Consider the following 20,946-nt stretch of genomic DNA (forward strand, 5'->3'; position numbering starts at 1 on the left):
TGGTACATGGGTCAACACTCAACCACTGAGCTACACTGGCCGGGCGAATTTAGAGCCTTTGAGAAGATGAGGCCATATTGATTAATTTGGGGTACAGGAGTCTCTGTGGGGATATGGTGGGGTAATGAGAGAGTCTTTTCTGGGGAGGTTAGGGGTTGGGGGTGAGGGGCAGAAGCCTTGAATGGGCCCACTGAGAAAACTGAAAAACTTCAGTGATTGATTCATGGACTCTGGCCAACACTGCTCCCCCCTCACTCTCTGGACAGTTACTTTCTCCTTACCCCTGTCCAGGACTAGTCAAATTTGGTCCCAGCAACACCTAGAGGGGGGACTTAATCACTCAGCCAACATTTATTGAGCATTAACTAGGTACCAGGCCCTATTCAAAGTGCTAAAGACACAGCAGTGAAGAAAACAAAAATCTCTATCTTCATGGACATATGCAAGTATACCTGAAGGAGTAAATTGTTAGAAATGAAAGAGTTGGGGCAAAGGGCATGCACATTTAACATTTTATCAATATTGCCAAGTTGGTGTACAAAGAGTTTATTATAGCTTATTTTCCACCTGGATGCCTGTTTCTGAGCCAGTCTATCTTTCTAACCAGAAGGATAACTCCTGCACAGGCGACCCTTCCTGACTGCAATCTTTCCACTAGCTCACGTTCATAGATGTTTTCTTTACCTACAGAGAGGTGATCCTTCTCTGAGATTTGTGCTGTTTGGGAAGATTCTTGGTAGGGGTGGAGCTCACTCAACCCATGTAGGGGTGAGAGAGACTGTAGGGCCAAGAAAGAGAGGAGGTGAGGAGTTCTTTCAAAAGGAAGGGACCAGGAAGTGATGTCATCAGGGGTCACTTATATCAGGCATGGGCAGCAAGTTTAGCTGCCCCACTCCTGGCTACAACTGGATTAGGGGGAGGAGGGCATAGCACAGTTTTTGTCATAAGAATGTCACAACATTGCTACTGTGTGAGTGTTACCCAGGTGCTTGGCAGGGGCACAGGCATGCTGACTCTCTGTGCATTGGCCTGACCCCTTAACCTCAGCTGCTCAGCCCATGATTCTCCACCCTGAAGTTAAACAGCTGTTAGGGTCAGGGTGCAGCTGGAAAGACCTACAAGACTGGGGTAATATTTACTGCTCCAGAATGTCGGAGCAGTAAATATTACGTCCTGGGTTCTAAGACTGTCTGATTTCAAATATTCTCCCCCACCATCTCACCAGTACCTATCAGATCGGGTGTCCCAGGTTTTTGGTTCGGAAACTATAGTCTGTTTCACAGGTAATGGAGAATAGCGAGGGAGTAGTTCATTCATTCCAGTGTCTCTGCGTGGACTGGGGGGTGGGGTGGGGTGGGAGGAGGAGCAGGAGAGTGGCAGAGATGGCCCCAGCTCTGCACTAGAAACTTCCATGAAACCGCGGTGAGCTGAGCAGGTGAGTGCGGTGCATGGCACCCTCCTACCTGCCTCACTCCATGAAACCGCCTAATCCCATACTGGGAAGTCTGGTAAGTTAGCCTCGGCTCTCAGCCTCGCCCCCAAGGGCTCAACCTCAGAGGGTCCGAGTGCATGTGGGAAAGCAGTTTGCCACGGTTTTTTAAAAAGCGGGGTTAAACAACTGGGTTCGGTGTGGCCCATTTCAGGCAGCTGGGATGCCGACGTCAGTTTTTCCCATGGGGAGACAGGAAGGAGACTCCAGGTCCTCAAAGCAGCGCTACAGCCAGTTCGGCCAACAAGCGACACCCTTTCCCTCCCCTTCTCCCCCCACTCGACACCCCTATCGGAGTGGCGGCCGGCCCAGCCCCTAGGCGATCAGGCCACGGCCCCCAGCCCGGTACGTTCTCCTCCCGGCGTAGCTCGGCCCATCTCCCCACCCGAGACTCCGCCCCTGATCCCTCCCCGGCCCAGCAGGCTCCGGAGAGGCGGCGCCCGCGGGTTGTATGGGAAGGATACGCTGGCGGGACTACAACTCCCAGCAGCCCCTGGGACCCGCCCGCTGGGCGGAGCTCTACAGGGCAGCGAATTGGGAGGAGCCCTGGCGCTCAGGCTAGGGAACGCATGTAACCAATCGCCGGGCGGCTCACGACGTGTGCTGATAGGGGCGGGGAGAAGCCCTCCGGGGCCAGGACAAAAGCCGGATCCCTAGCGGCTGCGGGAGGCTGGCGCGCTCCGGAGAGTGGGCGTTGGGTCCCGGCCTGTGGAGGGAGCGCCCCGCACGGACTTTCGCGGAGAGGTGAGTGGCCGGCGGCTGCTTCCCCGGTAGGGCCCCGACCTGGCCCAGGAGCTTCCTGCCTCCCTCCCTCAACCCGGAACCGCCTCCACAGAGGCCGGCTTGGTGTTCACGCACCCTCCCTGCACCTCCTTGGAAGTTTTTCGGGGGGTTAGCCTTTAGGTGAGACTTCGCCTGAGACCCCGGCCAGCAGCCACGTGCGACTAACCCCCAGCCCTCCCACCTTCCAGTTTCTGGGGGTTTGCACAGGCTTCCGCCGTCCTTGCTTCTTTCCTCTGTGAAATCGCACTTTCTCCATGCTGGCGCCCCCCACCCCCTCCCGGGGCCAGTTACTGAGCTTCCTCAGGCTTTATCGGGCCACCCCTCGCCCCCATCCGGCCCCCCCACCGGATGCGGGGAACGGGAAGTAGAGAGAACGGTGACCTCCTGTCCCTCTCGGGCCCCTCAACAAGCCGGGCGCAGGCCCTTCCTCTTAGTGCCGTGGAGTCCACGGAGCCCCGCGCCGAAGCGGAGGGAGCCACCTGGGCGTGCCGCCGCCACGGGCCACGCGGGCTCGGGCTGCCCAGGCCTGGCCGCGCCGCGAGGACCTGGCCAGAGAGTGGCGGTGCAGGAAGGACCCTCCTCGCTTCGGAGGTGCCGTCGGGCCAAGCCTCTCAGCGACAGATGGCCGGGGTGCCCGTCTCCCTCCCCACCCTTGGCGCTGACGCCAAGGTTGGCCGGAGCCGGGTCCTCAAGGGGCCGGAGGATGCCGCCGCCGCCACCGCCCTCCTGTCGGGCCTGGCCGAGGGCCAGCCCCCCGCGCCTGCTGCCCGCTCCAACCTTGGCAGAGACTGTGTGCAGTGCCCAGGAATGATGCATGCCGTTAGGGGGTCCCCGCAGTCTGCCCGGGAAGCGGGTGTTGGAGAGGATGGTGGGGAGCAGCGCTTAGCCCAGTAACTTTGCTCGGTGTTGCAGCCAGGTCAGTTCCTTGGGTTTCTGCAGTGTTGGGTGAGGGACGGCTAGCTGGCAGACCCCGGCTGCCCGACGAGTCATTTTCACCTCTTACAGAGCTTCTTCACTTAGGAGACTTGGATAGGAAGGTCCCTCAGACACCTGGCAGCTGGTGACACGATGTAGGGGGCACTTACAGAACTGCCCTAAAAAAAAAACCCCAACCTCACGGCTGCTAACCTTAAAATGAGTACTTTTTATCTTTCCCGGAGAGAGACACTAAGTAGCGTCCCCAGTGCTTCTGCTCCACTGGCTGTGTCCCAGCTGTGCATTCCTGGGCAACAGGCTCCTTTCATTCAGCCTCCCCTGTGGGCTGCTTCTGCCTTTGGTGGCTGCTGTAGATGAACTCAATCCTGGGTCACATCCCCTGTCTGCAGAAAAGACCCCATTCAGCTCCCTAGGTCCCTCCCGGGGAGTGTGCGTGCGCGTGCATGTGTGTGTGTGCCTGTGCGTGCGTGTGTGTGTGTGTGTGTGTGTGTGTGTGTGTGTGTGTAATGTGTTTTAGGTTCCCAAATGGTTTGCCCACTTAACTGTTACTAAGTAACAGTTTCTTGGGCCTCACAGTAGACCCCTGAGGTCTTAGCTCTGCCCTGAAACCATCTGTCACCAGTTTGACAGCACATTCAGACTAAGATTTTGTGGGGGTGCTCCTCAAACCCAGATTGGTATCCCCTTTAAGTCTCATCGTCACTAGAGCAAATGTTAACTGAAGGTCTGGGGCCATCAGATGGTAGTCACAGGGGATAGTCACAGGGAGTGCCTTGAAATGATATGCATAATTGGGTATGTGCACATTTTTTTTTGACTTTCTGATGCTCAGATGAGTTTGAGACTTCAAATAGGTTAAGAGCCGCTGCCCTAGAGAGGCTTTAAGACCCGTTGAATGATTAAACTTGGGACTTACCTCCACCCAGGCCACTCCCTGGGTTTGTGAGCCTTGGTGAACATGCAGAGGCGATTCTTTTCCTGCTCTTATTCTCTTTATTGTCCGTGAGAGGGCTTGCCCCATCTCAGCCAGAGTGCTCTGGTGGCAAATCTTTTCTATCCTGTATCATCCCCCTCTTGCGTCTTCTCGCATCTTCTTTTGAGGACTTTGTGGAGATGAGCTCTTGGATCTGAGATTTGATCTGATGCTCAAGAAAATAGTGATTTTTTTTTCAGCTACAGAGGTCCCTTTTCTCACCCTGTCCTTTCCAAAGTTGGGTCTCCGTCTGTTTTGGCAGGTGCCAAGTTTGGGGGAGCCTCTGTCAGACCCCGCTGTTGGAGAGGCTTAGCTGAGGGGCTTCTTCCTTCTGGATTTTTGACCACTTGTGCCTGACGTGTCTGAACTGCTGAGGGTGGTAGAAGCTGCCCTCTCCTTTCTCTGCTTGACCTGCCCTGGGCTGCACTTTGTTTGGGAGGAGAGTGGGGGCCGGTGTACCCATCTGATTTCAGGACCAGTTTTTCTGGTCTGAGTCAAGGAGGTTGGGAAATGGAGCTGGAGTGGGTGGGGGTGGAGGACTGTGGGCAGTGGGGCTGACTGAGGCATCTCCTTCTGAAGCTCATGTTGAGATGGAGCTGGACGTCATTTCAGGGGGAGGCCAGAAAAGGGAATGTCTTGTTTGAGCCCCTTCCCTGCGATCCCACTTTGGGCCAGACACCAGCCTGAATGCGCCTATTGTGCCCAGCCCTAGACCAGCTGGGAGGCTGAGGGAACCAGCCAAGCCAGGATTAGAACCTGAAGCTCCAGCCTGGCCATTTGGGAGGGAGGTGCAGAGTGGCCCTGGAACACTGGCCTTCCCTGAGCTGGGAATGTGTGTTTAAACCAGCCGCCTCCCTAACTCTGCCCTCCTTTATTTGCACTTGCCTTTTCTCCTCTAGCAAATTCAACAGCTTCAGTTCTGGATCTTTGTGGGCGAGACAGGAGTGTCTTTTCATGATCTGGCACCTCTTAGCATGATGGCTTGGGTTCCTTTCTCTCCCCTGTCCCTCTCCTCAACTCGCTGTTGTCACTACCCATGGGAGAGAATGGGTGTATCAGAGCAAAGTGTGGGGCGGGGAGTGAAATTGTCACAGACCCTTTTCTGAGGTGAAGAGGGGACATGGCCTGTTCCTTTTAGAAATGGTCTTTTTTCTTGAGCTGAAGTGTGGGGTTTTCTGGGGACCAGGAGTAAAAGGGTTTGGGTCCCCTACTAATTAATTAGGCTTCTTGGACAAGTTATCATAACTCCTCTGAGCTTCTATTCCTCATCTAAGAAACAGGGTTATGAATCTCAATGCAACTCACAGGGCTCACATAAGGTGAGTTTCTATGTACATGTGACTAAGGATGATTTCTGCCTCCTCCCCCGGCCCTGGCTCAGTTAGAAGTGACCAGTTCAGGGTGGTCCCCGGGGAGGCTCTGTTTTGCTCTAAATTAGAGCTGGGTGACTCAGTGGACCGGGTGGGTTGCACTGAAGGTCATAGTTCCCCCGCCCTGTGTCTGCTCTGGACTCACGAGTGGGAGTCTAGTGCCCGGGAGAAATGAGCTTTGGGATTACTCTTTGTTTCTCAGGGGGCTTGTTCTTGTCCAAGGCTTAGTAAACTTGTTGACCTGACCTTCAGCTTGCAGATGTGTGTGTGTGTGTGTGTGTGTGTGTGTGTGAATCTGGGTGTGGGGGAGACAAAACCTGTAGGGGGAGTCAGACCAGCATTGCACAAGTTGGCTGGCTGCTCTCCCCACAGGTCATAGAACCAAAGGGTGTGTTTCAGTGTCTGTGCGCCCACCTTGGGTGGGACCAGCACTGAGGTTTGGGTCATACCACTGATGATGCTGTTCTCCCCATCCATCTGCCTTGGTTGTCGGATGAATATTGGCATGGGGGAGCTGGTTTGCCTCGAGGGAGTAGAGATAGGATTGAGGCCAAGGGTCAGAGAGGAAAGGCCAGCCTTATATTTCTTACCATCTTCCCTCCCCCCTCCATCTCCTGATCCTCTGCTGCTGTTTGGGAGCCCACCCCTCTTGCTGGGTAGCCCTTTTCTCCCTCTGGAGAAGTGCTGCGATCTGGTTGTATTGTTTGGGTGTGTGACTGCCCTGCTGGAGAAGATAGTGCTTCCATTTTCTGTCCCTTCTGACCAACAGGTAGAGCAGGTCCCTCTGCAGCCATGTCGGCCAAGGCGATTTCAGAGCAGACGGGCAAAGAACTCCTTTACAAGTACATCTGCACCACCTCGGCTATCCAGAACAGGTTCAAGTATGCCCGCGTCACCCCTGACACAGATTGGGCCCGCCTGCTGCAAGACCACCCCTGGCTGCTCAGCCAGGTGAGTTTGTCCCCATCGGACCCTTCATCCAGGCTGAGTTCAAGGGAAAGCAGCCAGTTTGTTGGAGATGTCCAAGTGGGTCATGAGATGGCAGACTGCCTGCATCAGTGGGCAGCATGCAGTGGGCTGAGCAGGGTTTTTGTTCCAAAAGTAATGGAAAAAATATCACTCATGGATATTTTTTTCCATTAATTTTTGAGAGAGTGGAAGGGAGGAGGGGAGAGAGAAACAACAGACAGACGTTGATGTGAGAGAGACACATCAGTTGATTGCCTCCCGAACACACCGCAACCGGGGCCAGGGGTCGAACCTGCAACCCAGGTACCTGCCCTTGACCGGAATCCAACCCATGACCCTTTGGTACTCAGCTCGACGCTCTAATCACTGAGCACACCTTCCAGGGCTGAGCAAGGTTTTGTGTTCAGCTCCCTGCATGTTAAGGTACCGGGCATGGCCTACAGAGCATGGGCTTGGAACTGGACAAATAAGTCCAAATGTCAGCCCTCTGTTTATTAACCATGTGGCCTGGAGCAAACCATTTTACCTCTGAGTTTCATGGGCATAATCTTCACCCTGTGAGCTGAAAGGATTAGCAGTAAGGTCTGGAAAGCCTTTAGTGTGCTGCCTGTCACTTGGTAGATGCTTAGTGAAAAGTAGGTAGGCGTGTGTCTCTCCCCGACCACACACACACACACACACACACTCCCCAGTGGAGCATATCATGAATGGCAGGGCCATGAGGAAGTGTGACATTGTACTTTGTGTAGAATGGCTAATGGCCTTGGGTGGGGGGCAGCTTGGCATAGAGGCTCTTCTTTAGATCCCTGTAGGGCACTGTTGGGAAGTGTTGGGAAGCTTAGACTTTGGCAGGGCCCAGAGAGCAGCACTAGGACCAATGGTGGGGGCTTCCGGAATCCACATGTCTTCCCACTGGGAGGCAGCTCAGCCGCAAAGGGAGCTGCCTCTGGAGGTAGTGAATTTCCTGGCCCTGGGTGTATGAGCAGTGTCTGGGGGCTCCTTATTGGGCTTGTAGACAGGGCTGGAGTTGACCAGATGACCTCTCAGGTCCTTTGTCACCCCAAAGCCCTATCTCTCTGTTCTTCCTTTTGGAAAACTGGCTGGTCCATGTCTGAGAGTCGGGGAGATAAAAGCTGGAGGTTAAACCCAAAGCTTATGGTTTATTGAAGCTAAGATACCACATAGGGGGAAGGGGGGAATCATTTATTTAGTAGGTACTTGGTGAACACCTACTCTATGCCAGGCCCTATCCTGGGCAGGGGTAGTTCTAGATTCCTGGTTGTCAAAAGAAAGATGTAGGCTGTGGGACAGGTGAGGGAAGCGTCCAGGAGTTGACCCTAAAAGAGGGGTGTGATTGGTTTGGGGAGCAGGGTGCATTGTACTTTTTGTCCCCAAACTGTCACCTCTTCTTTTCTTTATTTTAAAATACATTTTTATTGATTTCAGAGAGGGAGAGAAACATCAGTGATCAGAGAGAATCATTGATTGGCTGCCTCCTGCACACCTCCTACTGGGGATCGAGCCCGCAACCTGGGCATGTGTCCTTTACCGGAATTGAACTCAGGACTCCACTCCGCAGACTGACGCTTTATCCACTGAGCCAAACCGACTAGGGCTGTCACTTCTACTCTACCTTCTCTTTCCTTGCTCTAAATACAAACTCCTCTCATTCCAGAGCTTGGTGGTCAAGCCAGACCAGCTGATCAAACGGCGTGGCAAGCTGGGCCTAGTTGGGGTCAACCTCACTCTGGATGGGGTCAAGTCCTGGCTGAAGCCACGGCTGGGACAGGAAGCCACAGTGAGTCTGGGTACAGGGTTGGGGTGGCCGTGCTGCGGTGGCAGAAGCGAACATGGTCACTCTAGTAACTGTATAGGCCACCCCCACACGGGTAAGCTTGCAGCTGGGGAAGGCAGAGTCCTATGGAGCTGACTTAGTCAGCAGGGCCAGTCTTGGGGCTCGTTCCCAGCTCCCGCATCAGGGAATGGCCAGCTGTGCTGCAAAAGTGACCCCAGTACAATTGAGAGCCACGTGGAAGTGGTCTTCTCTTTTATTGGCAACCTGAGATGGGACTCTGAGGCCCATTCTGGGAATGCCTTTCTTTTCAATTTCCAGAAAGGTCATGGTAGCTTGTCATGACATGGAAATCCTAAGAGGGTGGGTAAAAAAGTTGAAGAAGAGAGATGCAGAATCATTTAAGCAGAGGTATGACGTGGCCAAGAATCTGGAACACGACAGTTAATAGTACTGATGAGTAAATTAAATTCTTGGCTTCTCCTGGCTTGGTATTTAATCTCATCTCTGTAGATGAGAGAGCTAAAGTGAAATATGATTTGGGAAGGCTAACAGATGCTCAGAAATAAAATTGCATTTCTTCTCACTCCCAAAGGGAGGTGGAGAATTGAGGGGAGGGATGTGCTGCGGCTTGGCTTAGACTGAGGGGATTGTGCCGTCCACACCTGGCTTTGTCCCCTCTGGGGTGACTGTGGGCCAGGGATGACTTTTCTTCTGTGGCTCCTCGGAAGTAGAATGAAGGTGGTGATGGAGTCATCCTCCTCTCTGATTGGGCTTCCTTAAATCAGCTCTTCGCCCTAATTTTGTTCTTGGCCCTATAGGTAAAGAGGGATCCTTGACGTACATGAGCCCGGGGTGAAGGATCTTGACCTTTGTGCTTCCAGGGAAAGGACAGCAGGATCGGGGGCTGAGCAGTGTCCCCAGGGAGGTCCTCATGCTCCCTTCTCCTCAGCTGGCTGTGGAGGGCATGTCAGAACGTCTGAGCCGGCAGTAGCTTTGGCCCAGGAGCGGCTCATTACCCCTGATGGATCACTGTCTGGTCTCTGACTCAGCAGTGATGCACGGGCAGGCGGGGGCTTCAGGACACTGGGATGAGGGCTGTCTGCCTTGGCTGCCACCAGGGATCCACTCAGACTGATTAGCTCTGCAGGCCTGTTGTCGTCAGTCATGAAAGTCTGCGTGGAAAAGTTTTCCCCGTCAAGCTCTTGCTCTCCTCTTCTCCCCCCTCCGCCCCCACCGTGGTTCCCCGTCCCTGCCTGAGCTCTGAGGTAGCCTTGATTTGTCTGAGCTCTAATTTGTGTGATGGCAGGGAGGGAGGTGACTCCCCATCTCTGTGCTTTTGGGGGTGAGACAATGTTGCAGCTCATTTATCACCCTCCAGAGGAGGCAGAAAAAGAACGCGCAAGGTCAGTACACGTCGAAGTGTGCTGGCACCAGGGCAAGCAGATGGAAGAGGGGATCCCATGAGGACTTCTTTAGCTTAGGGCAGTGATTTTCAACCTTTTTCATCTCAGGGGACACAAACTAATTACTAAAATTCTGCGTCACACCAAAATAGATGTATTTTTTGCCGATCCTACACAAAAAAAGGTATAATTTTGATTAATTCCCATTGGACAGCTATTGTGTTGGCTGTTGTCATTTTTCTGTTTGACAATCTAAGCGAAAAGAGGTCAGTGCCCCTGACTAAATAGCTAGTTATTGCATGTCTTAAAATTTTTTGCAGCACAGCTGTTGAAAATCGCTAGGTTAGGGGTCTGTGGCCCGATGGCCTTGGTTTCTGGGAAAATCTTTGCCGAGTATTGTGGTGGTAGTGCTTGGGCTCCACCTCTGAAGGGAAGGTGGGTGGAGGAGCAGAGGGTGCTTCCTCCTTCTGCCCTCAGGAGGAAGACATGCCGTCCATCTAAGCTTTATCTCCCTTCATCTCTGTAGGTGGGCAAGGCCAGAGGCTTCCTCAAGAACTTTCTGATCGAACCCTTTGTCCCGCACAGTCAGGTATGTGTGAGGTGGCTCCACGCTGGGTCTTCTCCCTCCTGGAGCCTTGAGTTTGTTGACTGTAAAATGATGAAAGGGGAAATTAAGCTGCTGGAGAAAAGTCAAAGGGACTAGAGTCTCGGAAGCTGCACTGAGGGCCTGCGGGGCCTACGGAGCAGGGAGTCCAGAGATGAAGGAAAGGGCTTAGTTTGCAGTCAGGAGGAATCAGGGCTGGTGACTTCCAGTGCTGAGATGAGAAAGACTTGAAGGCAGAACCTCCTTCCTCAGATCAAGTCCTGCTGCCTCAGGGTGGACTGTCAGCGAGCCAGGCAGCGGCCTCTTCTCTCCTCTTGTCCCCTGGGCGGGGGTGGGTGGTGGTGGGGGGGTGTGGTAAACAGGTCTCCCTTGGTGAGTGTTTTTAGAAATGCCACCACAGGGGCTGGGCTCCGTGTCCTCTGTTCAGTGCCCTCACCCACCTGATGCTCTTGTCCCTTGCAAGGCGGAGGAGTTCTACGTCTGCATCTATGCTACCCGACAAGGGGACTACGTCCTGTTCCACCACGAAGGGGGGGTGGACGTGGGCGATGTGGACACCAAAGCCCAGAAACTGCTTGTCGGGGTGGACGAGAAGCTGAATCCTGAGGACATCAAGGAACACCTGTTGGTCCATGCCCCTGAAGACAAGAAAGAGTTGAGTGAGAGGGTCTGCAGGGACGTGGCAGGGGGGAATAGGGAAAGCTGACAGGCTCTGGGCACGGAGCAGGGAAAGCAGAGTGGTCTTCCCTATCTGGGTGGGAGGCGTACACACAGCCCGGTATCCCCATCCCCCACCCCAGGTCCCAAAGAGGATAGCTGGCTGGCTCAGACTAAAATATGCCGTCAGCGTCCCTCACCTTGCCCCTGTCCGTCTGGTGCCTCCTCCTCTGGCTCCCTGCCTGACAGCTCCTTTCCGCCTCAGTGGCTGAAGAGTGATGTCCAAGGAGTGGGCTTGGCAGAGGACAGCAAGGGGGTTGGCGGGGTGTCAGGATGGCAGGAAGTGGAGCTGTCAGTGGCAGTGGGTGACATTGCTGCTGAGCCTGCTCATTGATGGATTGATTGTCTCTCTCCCTCCCCCTTTAGAATTCTGGCCAGTTTCATCTCTGGCCTCTTCAATTTCTATGAGGATCTGTACTTCACCTACCTCGAGATCAACCCCCTTGGTAACTGGCTCTGTGGGGGTGGGATGGGACATGGGTCAGTGATAGCAGGGCCCCAGTGCCCACAGTAACCCTGGCCTTTACATTTGGAGGCAGTGCAGACAGGTGTGTGTGCACAGAGGGATCTCCAAGCTCACCGAGTGCAGGCTCCTGTGTCCGAGCTCTTAATTAGAGGACCGTGATTATTCCTCCTTAACCAGCTCTAGCTTCTTTTTTTTTTTTTTAATGTATCTTTATTGATTTCAGAGAGAAGGGAGAGGGAAAGAGAGATAGGAACATCAATGATGAGAGAGAATCATCGATTGGCTGCCTCCTGCACGTCCCCTAATGGGGATCAAGCCTGCAACCCAGGCATGTGCCCCTGACCGGAATCAAACCTGGGACCCCCCAGTCCGCAGACTGCCGCTCTATCCACTGAGCCAAACCAGCTAGGGCTCTAGCTTCTTTCTTGGGCCTTAATTTGTTCTGCAATGGAGAAGTCCTGGTTTTGATCTAAGTGCTCTGTGGCTGTTTCTGCCAGTAGGTTAGGTTAGGCTGTTTGCCTAGGACCAGGGCTACCTCTGCACTGGTCTGACCTTTTAGGCTGTTCTTTCCTCTCTGTGCCCTCAGAGCACCCCTCGCCCCCTCCTTCCAGGAGCTGGTCAATCATTGATCCCCAAGACCAGGAAGCCTTGGCCCAAGCCTCTCAGGCAGGGAAGGAGGCAGGTGGTGTGATCTGGCTCTGGCCAGGGCTTCTGAGGGCAAAGTCCTGATTCCAGATGCAGCTGGGGATGCAGTCCCTCTAATGGACCAGATGGCTCTGTGATAACTTAATTAGCTAAATGGCCCTGGGGGAGAGGGAAGATAGATGCCCAGTGAGGTGGCAATAAATGAACCCTGCTGGCTTGGGGCCCAGTGCACCCTCACGCCTTCCCACCCCCACCCCCACTGAACAGTGAGGCTTCCTAGCCAGACTGCAAAAACCACATGTACATACCTAGGGGGTCTTCTGACAGCAACCTATACCTTTAAACGTTTTTTTAAATAGCAAGGCCATGGTTGGGTGAATAGTTAAGGCACATTGTGTAGCATTTTATGAAAAATGTTTAAAAATTGCCATAGCAACTTTCCTATTATATTACCTATAGGACTTCTAGGGTTTGTTTTTTCTTTGATGGGGGGAGGCTGTGTCTCCATAAGAGTTACTCTGGTTTCTTGCCGAGTGAGGAAGTCATTAGCCTGTGTGGGACCTGGACCCCGTGGGAGTGGTGTGAGGGGAAGTCTGGGGAGGGGTTTGGAGGTTGGTGGTCACTTCTGCCCGGGGCCGGTGTCTGATTGCCTCTGCTTTTCTTGCAGTTGTGACCAAAGATGGCGTCTACGTGCTTGACTTGGCAGCCAAGGTGGATGCCACCGCTGACTACATCTGCAAAGTGAAATGGGGTGATATAGAGTTCCCTCCCCCCTTTGGGCGTGAGGCTTATCCAGAGGTAAGGCTGCTTAGGGGAGGAGATGGAGAGTGATGGGGGCGGGGGAGGGTGACTAATCTCAGATGAGCATTTGTCCCCTAGTGGGCTGTATATTTGGCAGGGAAAGGAAGGTCGAGAGCCATTTAATTTTTTTAAAACTCCAAAGGGGATGAGAGGTGGGAGTCAGCCAAGCCTCTGAATCCCGGCCAGAAATCCTTTTAGACTTCTCTCGCAATCAGCCTCCCTGGGCTCTTAGCTTGATTTGTTACTTCTTGATCATTCCAAGTGGCTCCCCCTAATCCTGTCAGGAAGGTAGCTCTCTCTGCCACTTGCTGAGAATTTCAATTGCTCCTTTCCACCCCATCCTCTCTGAAGTCCTCACAGCAGAATCGGGCTTGCATGGCATGACGTAACCCAGGCCAATGGAAGAGGCTGGGCTGGCAGAAAGGATGGGGTCTGGGGAGGGGAGAGGGTGGTGTGATGTAGGCTGCAGATGCTGGGAGTGGGGGCCATTGTAGAAGCAGTGACATCGCAAGGCTTAGGACTTGGGCAGAGGGTCAAGGACTTGAAGTCGGAGAGGAAGGGAGTGGGAAATTTGCCCTCAGCGGTGACAGTGGCGATGGGTGGTTTTGGTACTTGAAGATGCCGTCCTGTTTTGTCCCAGGCACGTAGGACCCCACACAACCCCTTTTTCCTGACTCTATTAAGGCAAATGAGGACCTCTTCATGTGTCTCCAGGGAAAGGGGAGGGGAGGAGTCTGGGGATCTGGGACCTTGGTGAAGGGATGCCCACAGGGCCCACCTGTTGTTGTCTGATCCCTAGGAAGCTTACATTGCAGACCTGGATGCCAAAAGTGGGGCGAGCCTGAAGCTGACCTTGCTGAACCCCAAAGGGAGGATCTGGACCATGGTGGCTGGAGGTGGTGCCTCTGTCGTGTACAGGTGACTGAGCGGCTACTGAAGGTGCCAGTTGGGTCACACGTTCACAGCCTGGATCGAGCTGCTTCACCTGGGGGGCTCTAGTTCCTTACTGTGGTGCAGAGCAGGAATCATTGGCCTGCCAGGGGGGTCCGTGCACCTTCCTGTTGCTTCAAAATGAAGTTATTTTGATTAGTTTTAGTTCTTGGAATTAGTGATAGGGATTCCACATGAGGGTACAACAAATACAGAAAATGAACCAGAAAGTGAATGTTGCTGTGTCCCCAAGGTCACCAGGTGAACATACTTTACCCTTGGTAGAAATGTTGGGGTCCTAGTCCTCACCCTTTGTGATGATTGCTGGTTTTCCACTTGAAGCCCAGTAGTCATCTCCTTTCTAGGCCTGTGATCGGCCGCACCCCTTCCTGCTTGGCTGGGCTTCCCTCTGGCTACAGCAGTTTTCCTTCTCATTGGGCAGCCTGACAGGGACTTGTGGAATGTGCACTTTTTCTTCGTGTTGGGAGGTGTTCTTTGTTCACTTTATTTACCATCGTCAGTCGGTCCAGGGCCCCACGGTGGCCCAGCGCGGGCAGAGTGCACTGCCTGGGAGAGCCTTGAAGTGTCACTTGTGGGGCTTGAGGGTCCGAGGTCTGAGAGGTCAGTTCCATAGTCTGACTTCAGGGCTTTGGGGGCGCCTGCGTGTCCTCCCAGTCATCAGGCTGCCACCCTCTGCTGCTGGAGTTGGAGCCAGCACTGACTTTCGTATCTCCCTGGCAGCGATACCATCTGCGATCTAGGGGGTGTCAATGAGCTGGCAAACTACGGGGAGTACTCGGGCGCCCCCAGTGAGCAGCAGACCTATGACTATGCCAAGACGATCCTCTCCCTCATGACCCGCGAGAAGCACCCCAATGGTGAGACTCACACGCTCCTTCCTTAGGATGGCCCAGTGTGCTACAGGGGGAACAGCTTTGGGCTTAGGAGGCACGGAGATTGTGGTCCTGGTCCTTTGCAACCCGGGGCTACTCATTTAACTTAAGGACCTCAGTTTCCCTGACTGTCAGTGATAACATCTATCAGATGAGGGCTGTGAGAGGATAAGGAGGTGGTGTGTACTTAAAGCCCCATGAGCAGATGCAAGGGAGGAGGTGAGGCGTGCTCTCACTCTGACTGATATAAGCTGTGCTTAGTGGCCCGTTTAGACATTATTACCCGACTGCCATTCCAGCTTCCCTTTACCACCTGTCCCCTGTTGGGGACTACACATACCGGTTCCCCTACCCTGAAGTCAGAGAGAGGGAGATTCCCACCAGGTGTATCCAGAAACCAAATTGGGTGTTTGGATGGCCGTCTAGGAATGACGTGGAGATTCTGTGGGTTTGGGTTAACCACCTGCTCGGTGATGGAGGTGATGGAGAGGGAGCTGATGAGGCTGATCCTCAGGAGACCAGCCTGTTTCCCCCACCTCTGCACTGATACCTCTTAACAGTTGGGAGACCCTCGCTCAGTGGAGAGAACTGTCAGTTGGCTTTCTGATAAGATGCTCAAGTCTACCTTTCTAACCCTTTTTGACTTCTCTCTTACTCCAAACCCAGGCAAGATCCTCATCATTGGAGGCAGCATCGCGAACTTCACCAATGTGGCTGCCACATTCAAGGTAATCGGCCACAGTGACTGCAGTCTCTGGGGAGCATGGGTTTGGAGGAACCAGGGAAGGGAGGTTCTCACAAGCAAATTTAAGACAGGAGCAAGTTCCCATGACTTACCCAGTCCAGAGGGAGGCTCTTGGTCCAGGGTTCCTTGTGGCGGATGCAGAAGACATGAACAGCTCTGGATCTGAATTTTTAACGGTCCATTGTGAGACTGGGTTCTCTGCAACTCCTGGTCTTTCATCTCTCAGTCATCAGTCTCCTCTCCAAAAAGTCAGAATGAGGAAAGTGTTTTTATGACCTGGGGCTCCTGGTTATCTAGCCAAGGGCCCGTCAGCCTGAGTCCCTGTGCCACAGGTCAGGGCCATGGGCACAGTTTTAAAAGTGACTGGGGGTCAACAAGGATGACAGAGCTAACACGTCTCAAGAATCATTCCCTTCAAGGCAGCCACCCGAGGAGGCCGTTATTATTCCACGGTCAGGTGCTCCCTGAAGCTGTTCAAAAGAATGTGCCCCATCGGGTACTTTCATATAGGTTTTGAGAATAATGAATAAATAAATGTCAACCTTGAAAGTCAGCTCTCAGGATGTGGAGGACCAGGCCTCATCAGTCTGCCTAAAACGGGTCCCTAATTGAACCTGATTCAGCAGACAAATCTGAAACAGATCAGTCTCGACTGCTTTGTTTTAACTTCTGAGCAATCCCACAATAAAGCCAACACTGGTGATAATTGTGGTTAAGCCTGGAGCAGGAATTGTTTGCAAGGCCTTGGGTGACAGAAATTAGACTCCTGACTCAGTATACTAGCCCTCTATCTGGAGAGACAAAATTGTTACACACCTGTACATTCTCTCTTATTTTCCAAAGTCGATACCCATTACAAGGGCTGTTCCCCTAAATCTCTTGAAGAAGCTTTTATAGGACAATGACTTTTTTTTTTTAAATTTTTTATTTCTCACCCAAGGATATGTTTAGAGAGAGGAAGGGAGAAAGAGAGAGAGAGAAACATCAAGGATGAAAGAGAATCATTGATTGGCTGCCTCCTGCACACTCCCTACTGGGGATCGAGCTTGCAACCCCAGCATGTGTCCTGATCAGGAATTGAACCGTCATCTCCTGAGTCATCAGTTGGCGCCCAACCACTGAGCTACTACACCAGTCGGGCATTATGGCTGTCTTATTTTTAATCACATGTCTGTTTGTCCCTTTGTACTTCAGGGCATCGTGAGAGCGATTCGAGATTACCAGGGCCCCCTAAAGGAGCATGCGGTCACAATCTTTGTCCGAAGAGGTGGCCCCAACTATCAGGAGGGCTTACGGGTGATGGGAGAAGTTGGTAAGATGGGGACCTTTTCTTTCCCTCCCACCCTGAGTGTCAGTGGCCTACTTCCTTGGGATTCCTGAAAGAGTCAGTTGGGAACACTTCCGTGCTCTCCCGCTCCCCTCTCTGGATATGCAGCTCGCTCTACTTCCACTTTCTGCCCTCTGGCATAGACCTGTTCGAAACTTCAGAATGGGCAGGAAAGCATTTTCATTCAGCTTTTTGTTTAACAAATATTTAGGGGGAACATCTGCTCTGTGCTAAGCACTGCGGTTACAGCCACTGCAGGACGCACGGCAGACAGCCAGGCCCTTGTGCACTTGAGGACGTTGACTGTAATGTCAGGTTGCGCTAAGTGCATGAAGGAAGACAAGCAGGGTGAAGGGGTAGTGTGTGTGGGAGGGGATGGGCAGTTTTATGTGGGGTGGTCAGAGAATGCTTGACTGGATAGGTGACCTGGAAAAGAGGAGGGAGCAGGGCTATCAGCAAAGGAAAGAGCAAGTTCCAAGGCCCTGAAGTGGGAGTGTGTCCACGTGTGCAGGCCCAGTGGGGATGGCCATGGGATGGGGCTGGGTGTTGGAGGCGGAAGGGCAGCAGGAGTAGGCATGTGAGGCTAGTACAGGTCCCAGGAGACCCTTGGCTTTGACCCTGGGTTGGCAGCTGTGGGGAGACTTTGGCCTTAGGAGTGACACAGTTTGACTTAGGTAACCAGCAGCCAGGATAGAAGCAGGGAGAGCTCTTAGGAGGCTGCAGCAGAGTCCAGGACAGTGGTGGCCTGGATGTGAGGGGTGAGAGGGCAAGGCTCTGGTAATGGGTGGGAAAGGAGAGCTTTGCCCTCACTGAGCTAAGGGAGGAGGGGGTAAAGGCCTACCACTCAGTGTTTTCAGGAAGTCTGGGACCACATCTTGTCAGTCATGACTAAAATCAGGTCTCCCTAAGTTGACCTGATTGAACCTGAAACATGGGAGCGTTGGGACCAGCAGCTTTGGACTTGAGTAAAATGTAGCCCTCATTGCCAAGAGCAGTGGTGTGTGGAGCAGGGGTCCATGAGGGGTGCCAGACAGAAGGCTTTTGCTCAGTGAGTGATTGGAGAAACGAAATCTTCTCATCTTCCCATTTTTCCAAATCTGGTGTCCATGGCAAACACCAAACCTACCTCAATCAGTTGAAGCAGTGCCAAATCCTCATTGCCCCCCAAAACTGAGTACACAGTGAATGTCACTCAGTCACAGTTGGGACATTAAACAAGTAAACAGTTATTGGAACAAGATGCTGTCAGGGCTCTACATGGTGAAGCAGGCAGGGTGGTGTGGAGGAGAGCGGCTTTCAAGGTCATCGGGAGGAGGCACTTGAGCTGAATGACGAGAACAGCTGGGTGAAGGTCTGGGATGAGAGCTCCATGCGGAGGAAGGAGCAGGGCCAGTGTTGAGGAGCAGGGGCCAGGCCAGGGAGGCTGGAGTGTGAGGTCGGGGTGGGTTGGGGTGGGAGAGCAGGGTCCAGGCTGTGAACGGGAGTGCCGACTCTGGTGCTGCTTGTGCTCACAGGTTTGTGTGCTGATGAGGATCTGACAGCTGGCTTGTGCTGTATACTTGGTCTTGCACAGGAAGTGCTGGGCATCAGGCAGGACCCTATAGGACCTTTGCAGAGTCGTGTGGACTTGGACCCTTATTTGAGGACTTGAATGATGGACTCTTTTCCCTCCTTCACAGGGAAGACCACTGGGATCCCCATCCACGTGTTTGGCACCGAGACTCACATGACAGCCATTGTGGGCATGGCCCTGGGCCACCGTCCTATCCCCAATCAGCCACCCACAGCTGCCCACACTGCGAACTTCCTCCTCAACGCCAGTGGGAGCACATCGGTAGGTGCCCGCTGGCCTCTACCGTAAAGCCTGCCATGCTGTTTTAGTCAGCCCTGCACACCCCATCCCATCCAGGACATGGTGCTCCTCCTCTGCCCCTAGCCATTTGGGGACATTGGGGAAATGTGGGGGAAGGGGCAGCTGTAGTACTACACGGTTGGTTTCTGGATTTCGGCCAGTTTTTTTCTATGCCAGTCAAGGTAGTATAATGGAAAGACCAGGTTTTTTTTTTAATCAGATCTGAGTTCAAATCCTGCTGTGGGTGAGACTTCGGCAGTTATGCCTGCTCAGAGCCTTGGTTTGCTCACCTGAAGCCTGGAGATAATTCTGATTCCTGTCTCCGAAGGTTGTTAGAATAGTGCTTTGGAAGCAGCTTATAAAGAACTGCTGTGCTTAGTTCTTGTTCCCTGATTTCTCTGGGGCCTCAAGGACCAATGGCTTTTCCCCCAGCTGCTGCCTGTGACTTACTCCCTCTCCTTGTCTCACCCCAGACTCCAGCCCCGAGCAGGACTGCATCTTTTTCTGAGTGCAGGGCTGATGAGGTGGCACCTGCAAAGAAGGCCAAGCCCGCTGTGCCACAAGGTAACTCCCAGCAGTTTCGGATCCTCTCTGTCTGCTTCCCTTCCGGGCCTCACTGGACCAGCAGAGGTGACGGAAGGTGTTGGGCTTTGCCTGAGAGTGAGCGTGGTGCGTGGGATGGGAACGTACAGGAGGACGCGCTGAGCCTTCCCAGTGGTCCTCCTGGTGCTGAGGACTCATGCTGCACCTGGGTCACTTCACTCCCCACTGTTTTCTCTTTTACCCCCTACTTCCAGGAGATGGGTAGGTCTCCCAGACTCTCCTCCCCAGTGGAGGGCAGAGGAGGCTCCTGTATTATGGTAGCTCCTGCCCACCCCATCATCCTGGGGCTCCTACAAAGACACTCCTTTCCACCATAAGGCCTCCGCTGTCTACCAGCCCATCTATACTTTGCCTCATTTGTCTCCATCCTCTGACTTATCAAAGATGTGATCCTGGCCAGCCAGCCCTTACAACTGGCGTTCAGTAACTAGCTTTTGGGCTGGTGTGGCCTGTGCACCCTCTCCTAGTACACACCAACAGAGAGTGCTTAAGGCATTTTGTGAAATAGTGACACTGGCTCCAGGCACTAGAGTTGGAAGCCACTGTCCTGTCATTCCCAAACCCACAGCACAGAATGACAGGTCAAACCCAGTCGACCCCATCATCGTGTGCTTTGTAGGGACGAGGGACTGGGGTTAAGAGGCTGGGACCGGGCCAGCTGTCCTTTCAGAGGGCATGGGGGTGTGGGGGGCAGAGATTCAGTGTCCAGCGTACCCTCCAAGCCTTCGTGTTCCTCCTGACCCCTCTCTGCCCCTTTGGCCCTTTGCTCTTTCTTGCTTTCGCTCTGCTGATCAGTGCTGTCTTCTCTTTTGCTGGCTTTCCTCCTGTCTGTTGTGGAATAGATGAGAGATGGTGAGGGTGGCAACCCTGCCAGGCTTGTCCATGGGACCCTTCCCTATTCCCACCCTCTCCCTCCAAAGCCTCCAGCCACCAGCAGGTCACTCAGTTGCCTTGGTCATTTTCTTTGACAGATTCAGTCCCAAGTCCAAGATCCCTGCAAGGTAGGACGCCCCTGCCCTGCCCAAATCTGCGTGTGGCTTTTAGTGGGTCTCACTAACCGTTTGCTCTGTTTCCCCTCCTGCTGGGTGGCAGTGTGTGTGGTGTATTTCATTCCTGCCTCGGTGTGGTCTGCCCCCAAGTCCTAGTCTTCGCTCTCTCGCCCTTCCCACTCCTGCTCAGCTCAGGCTCCCACTCACTGCTCTCCTGGCCATGTGGCCGTCTCTGGCTCAAAACTTGGGTGTGAGGGGGTGGAGAGCCACGCCCACAGCCTTGGAGAATGGAGTGGTGCTGAGGACAGAGTCCTCCTGGGAAGGAGGGAGCCCTCAAACCGAAGGGGAAGTGGCAGAGCCCAGCGGGTGAGGACAGGAGCCATGTCCTCCCGATTCTCATCCACATCTCCTGATGGTTTCATTTCTTACCTTCCTCTCCTCAGCCTCACCACTGCTGACTATCCCAGGGCTCCCCATATCAGGGACAAGCTCAGGTTTCCCTGGGGTTTGGGTGGAGGATGGGATAGAGCAGGAGAGGTCACTGGTTAGCATAGGCATTCTCTGCATGTCCTCACCCAGAACACACCTGCTCACCTGTTCACAGCATCAGGACTTCCTTTAACTTCTTGACTTTCACAGCCTGGGAGCTTTTACCC

The 20,946-nt window shown here is 53.6% G+C and overlaps 1 protein-coding gene across 8 annotated transcripts in view; it reads left to right on the forward strand.

The window, feature by feature from the left end:
- Positions 1-20,946, forward strand: part of ACLY (ATP citrate lyase) — a 49,782-nt gene that overhangs the window by 7,834 nt on the left and 21,002 nt on the right. For 3 of the 8 annotated variants that reach the window (XR_002830126.1, XM_006092401.3, XM_006092403.3), the window contains exons 1-14: positions 2,088-2,233; positions 6,321-6,502; positions 8,196-8,318; positions 10,245-10,307; positions 10,786-10,976; positions 11,406-11,485; positions 12,818-12,948; positions 13,751-13,869; positions 14,623-14,759; positions 15,441-15,502; positions 16,714-16,831; positions 18,526-18,680; positions 19,172-19,262; positions 20,273-20,302. Coding sequence is in view for 7 of the 8 variants with exons in the window: in XM_006092401.3 (XP_006092463.1) it covers positions 6,344-6,502; positions 8,196-8,318; positions 10,245-10,307; positions 10,786-10,976; positions 11,406-11,485; positions 12,818-12,948; positions 13,751-13,869; positions 14,623-14,759; positions 15,441-15,502; positions 16,714-16,831; positions 18,526-18,680; positions 19,172-19,262; positions 20,273-20,302 (1,459 nt within the window). In the remaining variant the exon portion in view is untranslated. Of the gene's footprint in view, positions 1-2,087; positions 2,234-2,290; positions 2,393-6,315; positions 6,503-8,195; positions 8,319-10,244; positions 10,308-10,785; positions 10,977-11,405; positions 11,486-12,817; positions 12,949-13,750; positions 13,870-14,622; positions 14,760-15,440; positions 15,503-16,713; positions 16,832-18,525; positions 18,681-19,171; positions 19,263-20,272; positions 20,303-20,946 lie in introns of those variants that run through there. The other 5 variants (XM_023756928.1, XM_006092402.3, XM_006092404.3 and 2 more) reach the window with 5 other exon arrangements.

The sequence above is a fragment of the Myotis lucifugus genome, unplaced genomic scaffold (assembly GCF_000147115.1).
Source record: "Myotis lucifugus unplaced genomic scaffold, Myoluc2.0 scaffold_100, whole genome shotgun sequence".
Classification (NCBI taxonomy): domain Eukaryota; kingdom Metazoa; phylum Chordata; class Mammalia; order Chiroptera; family Vespertilionidae; genus Myotis; species Myotis lucifugus.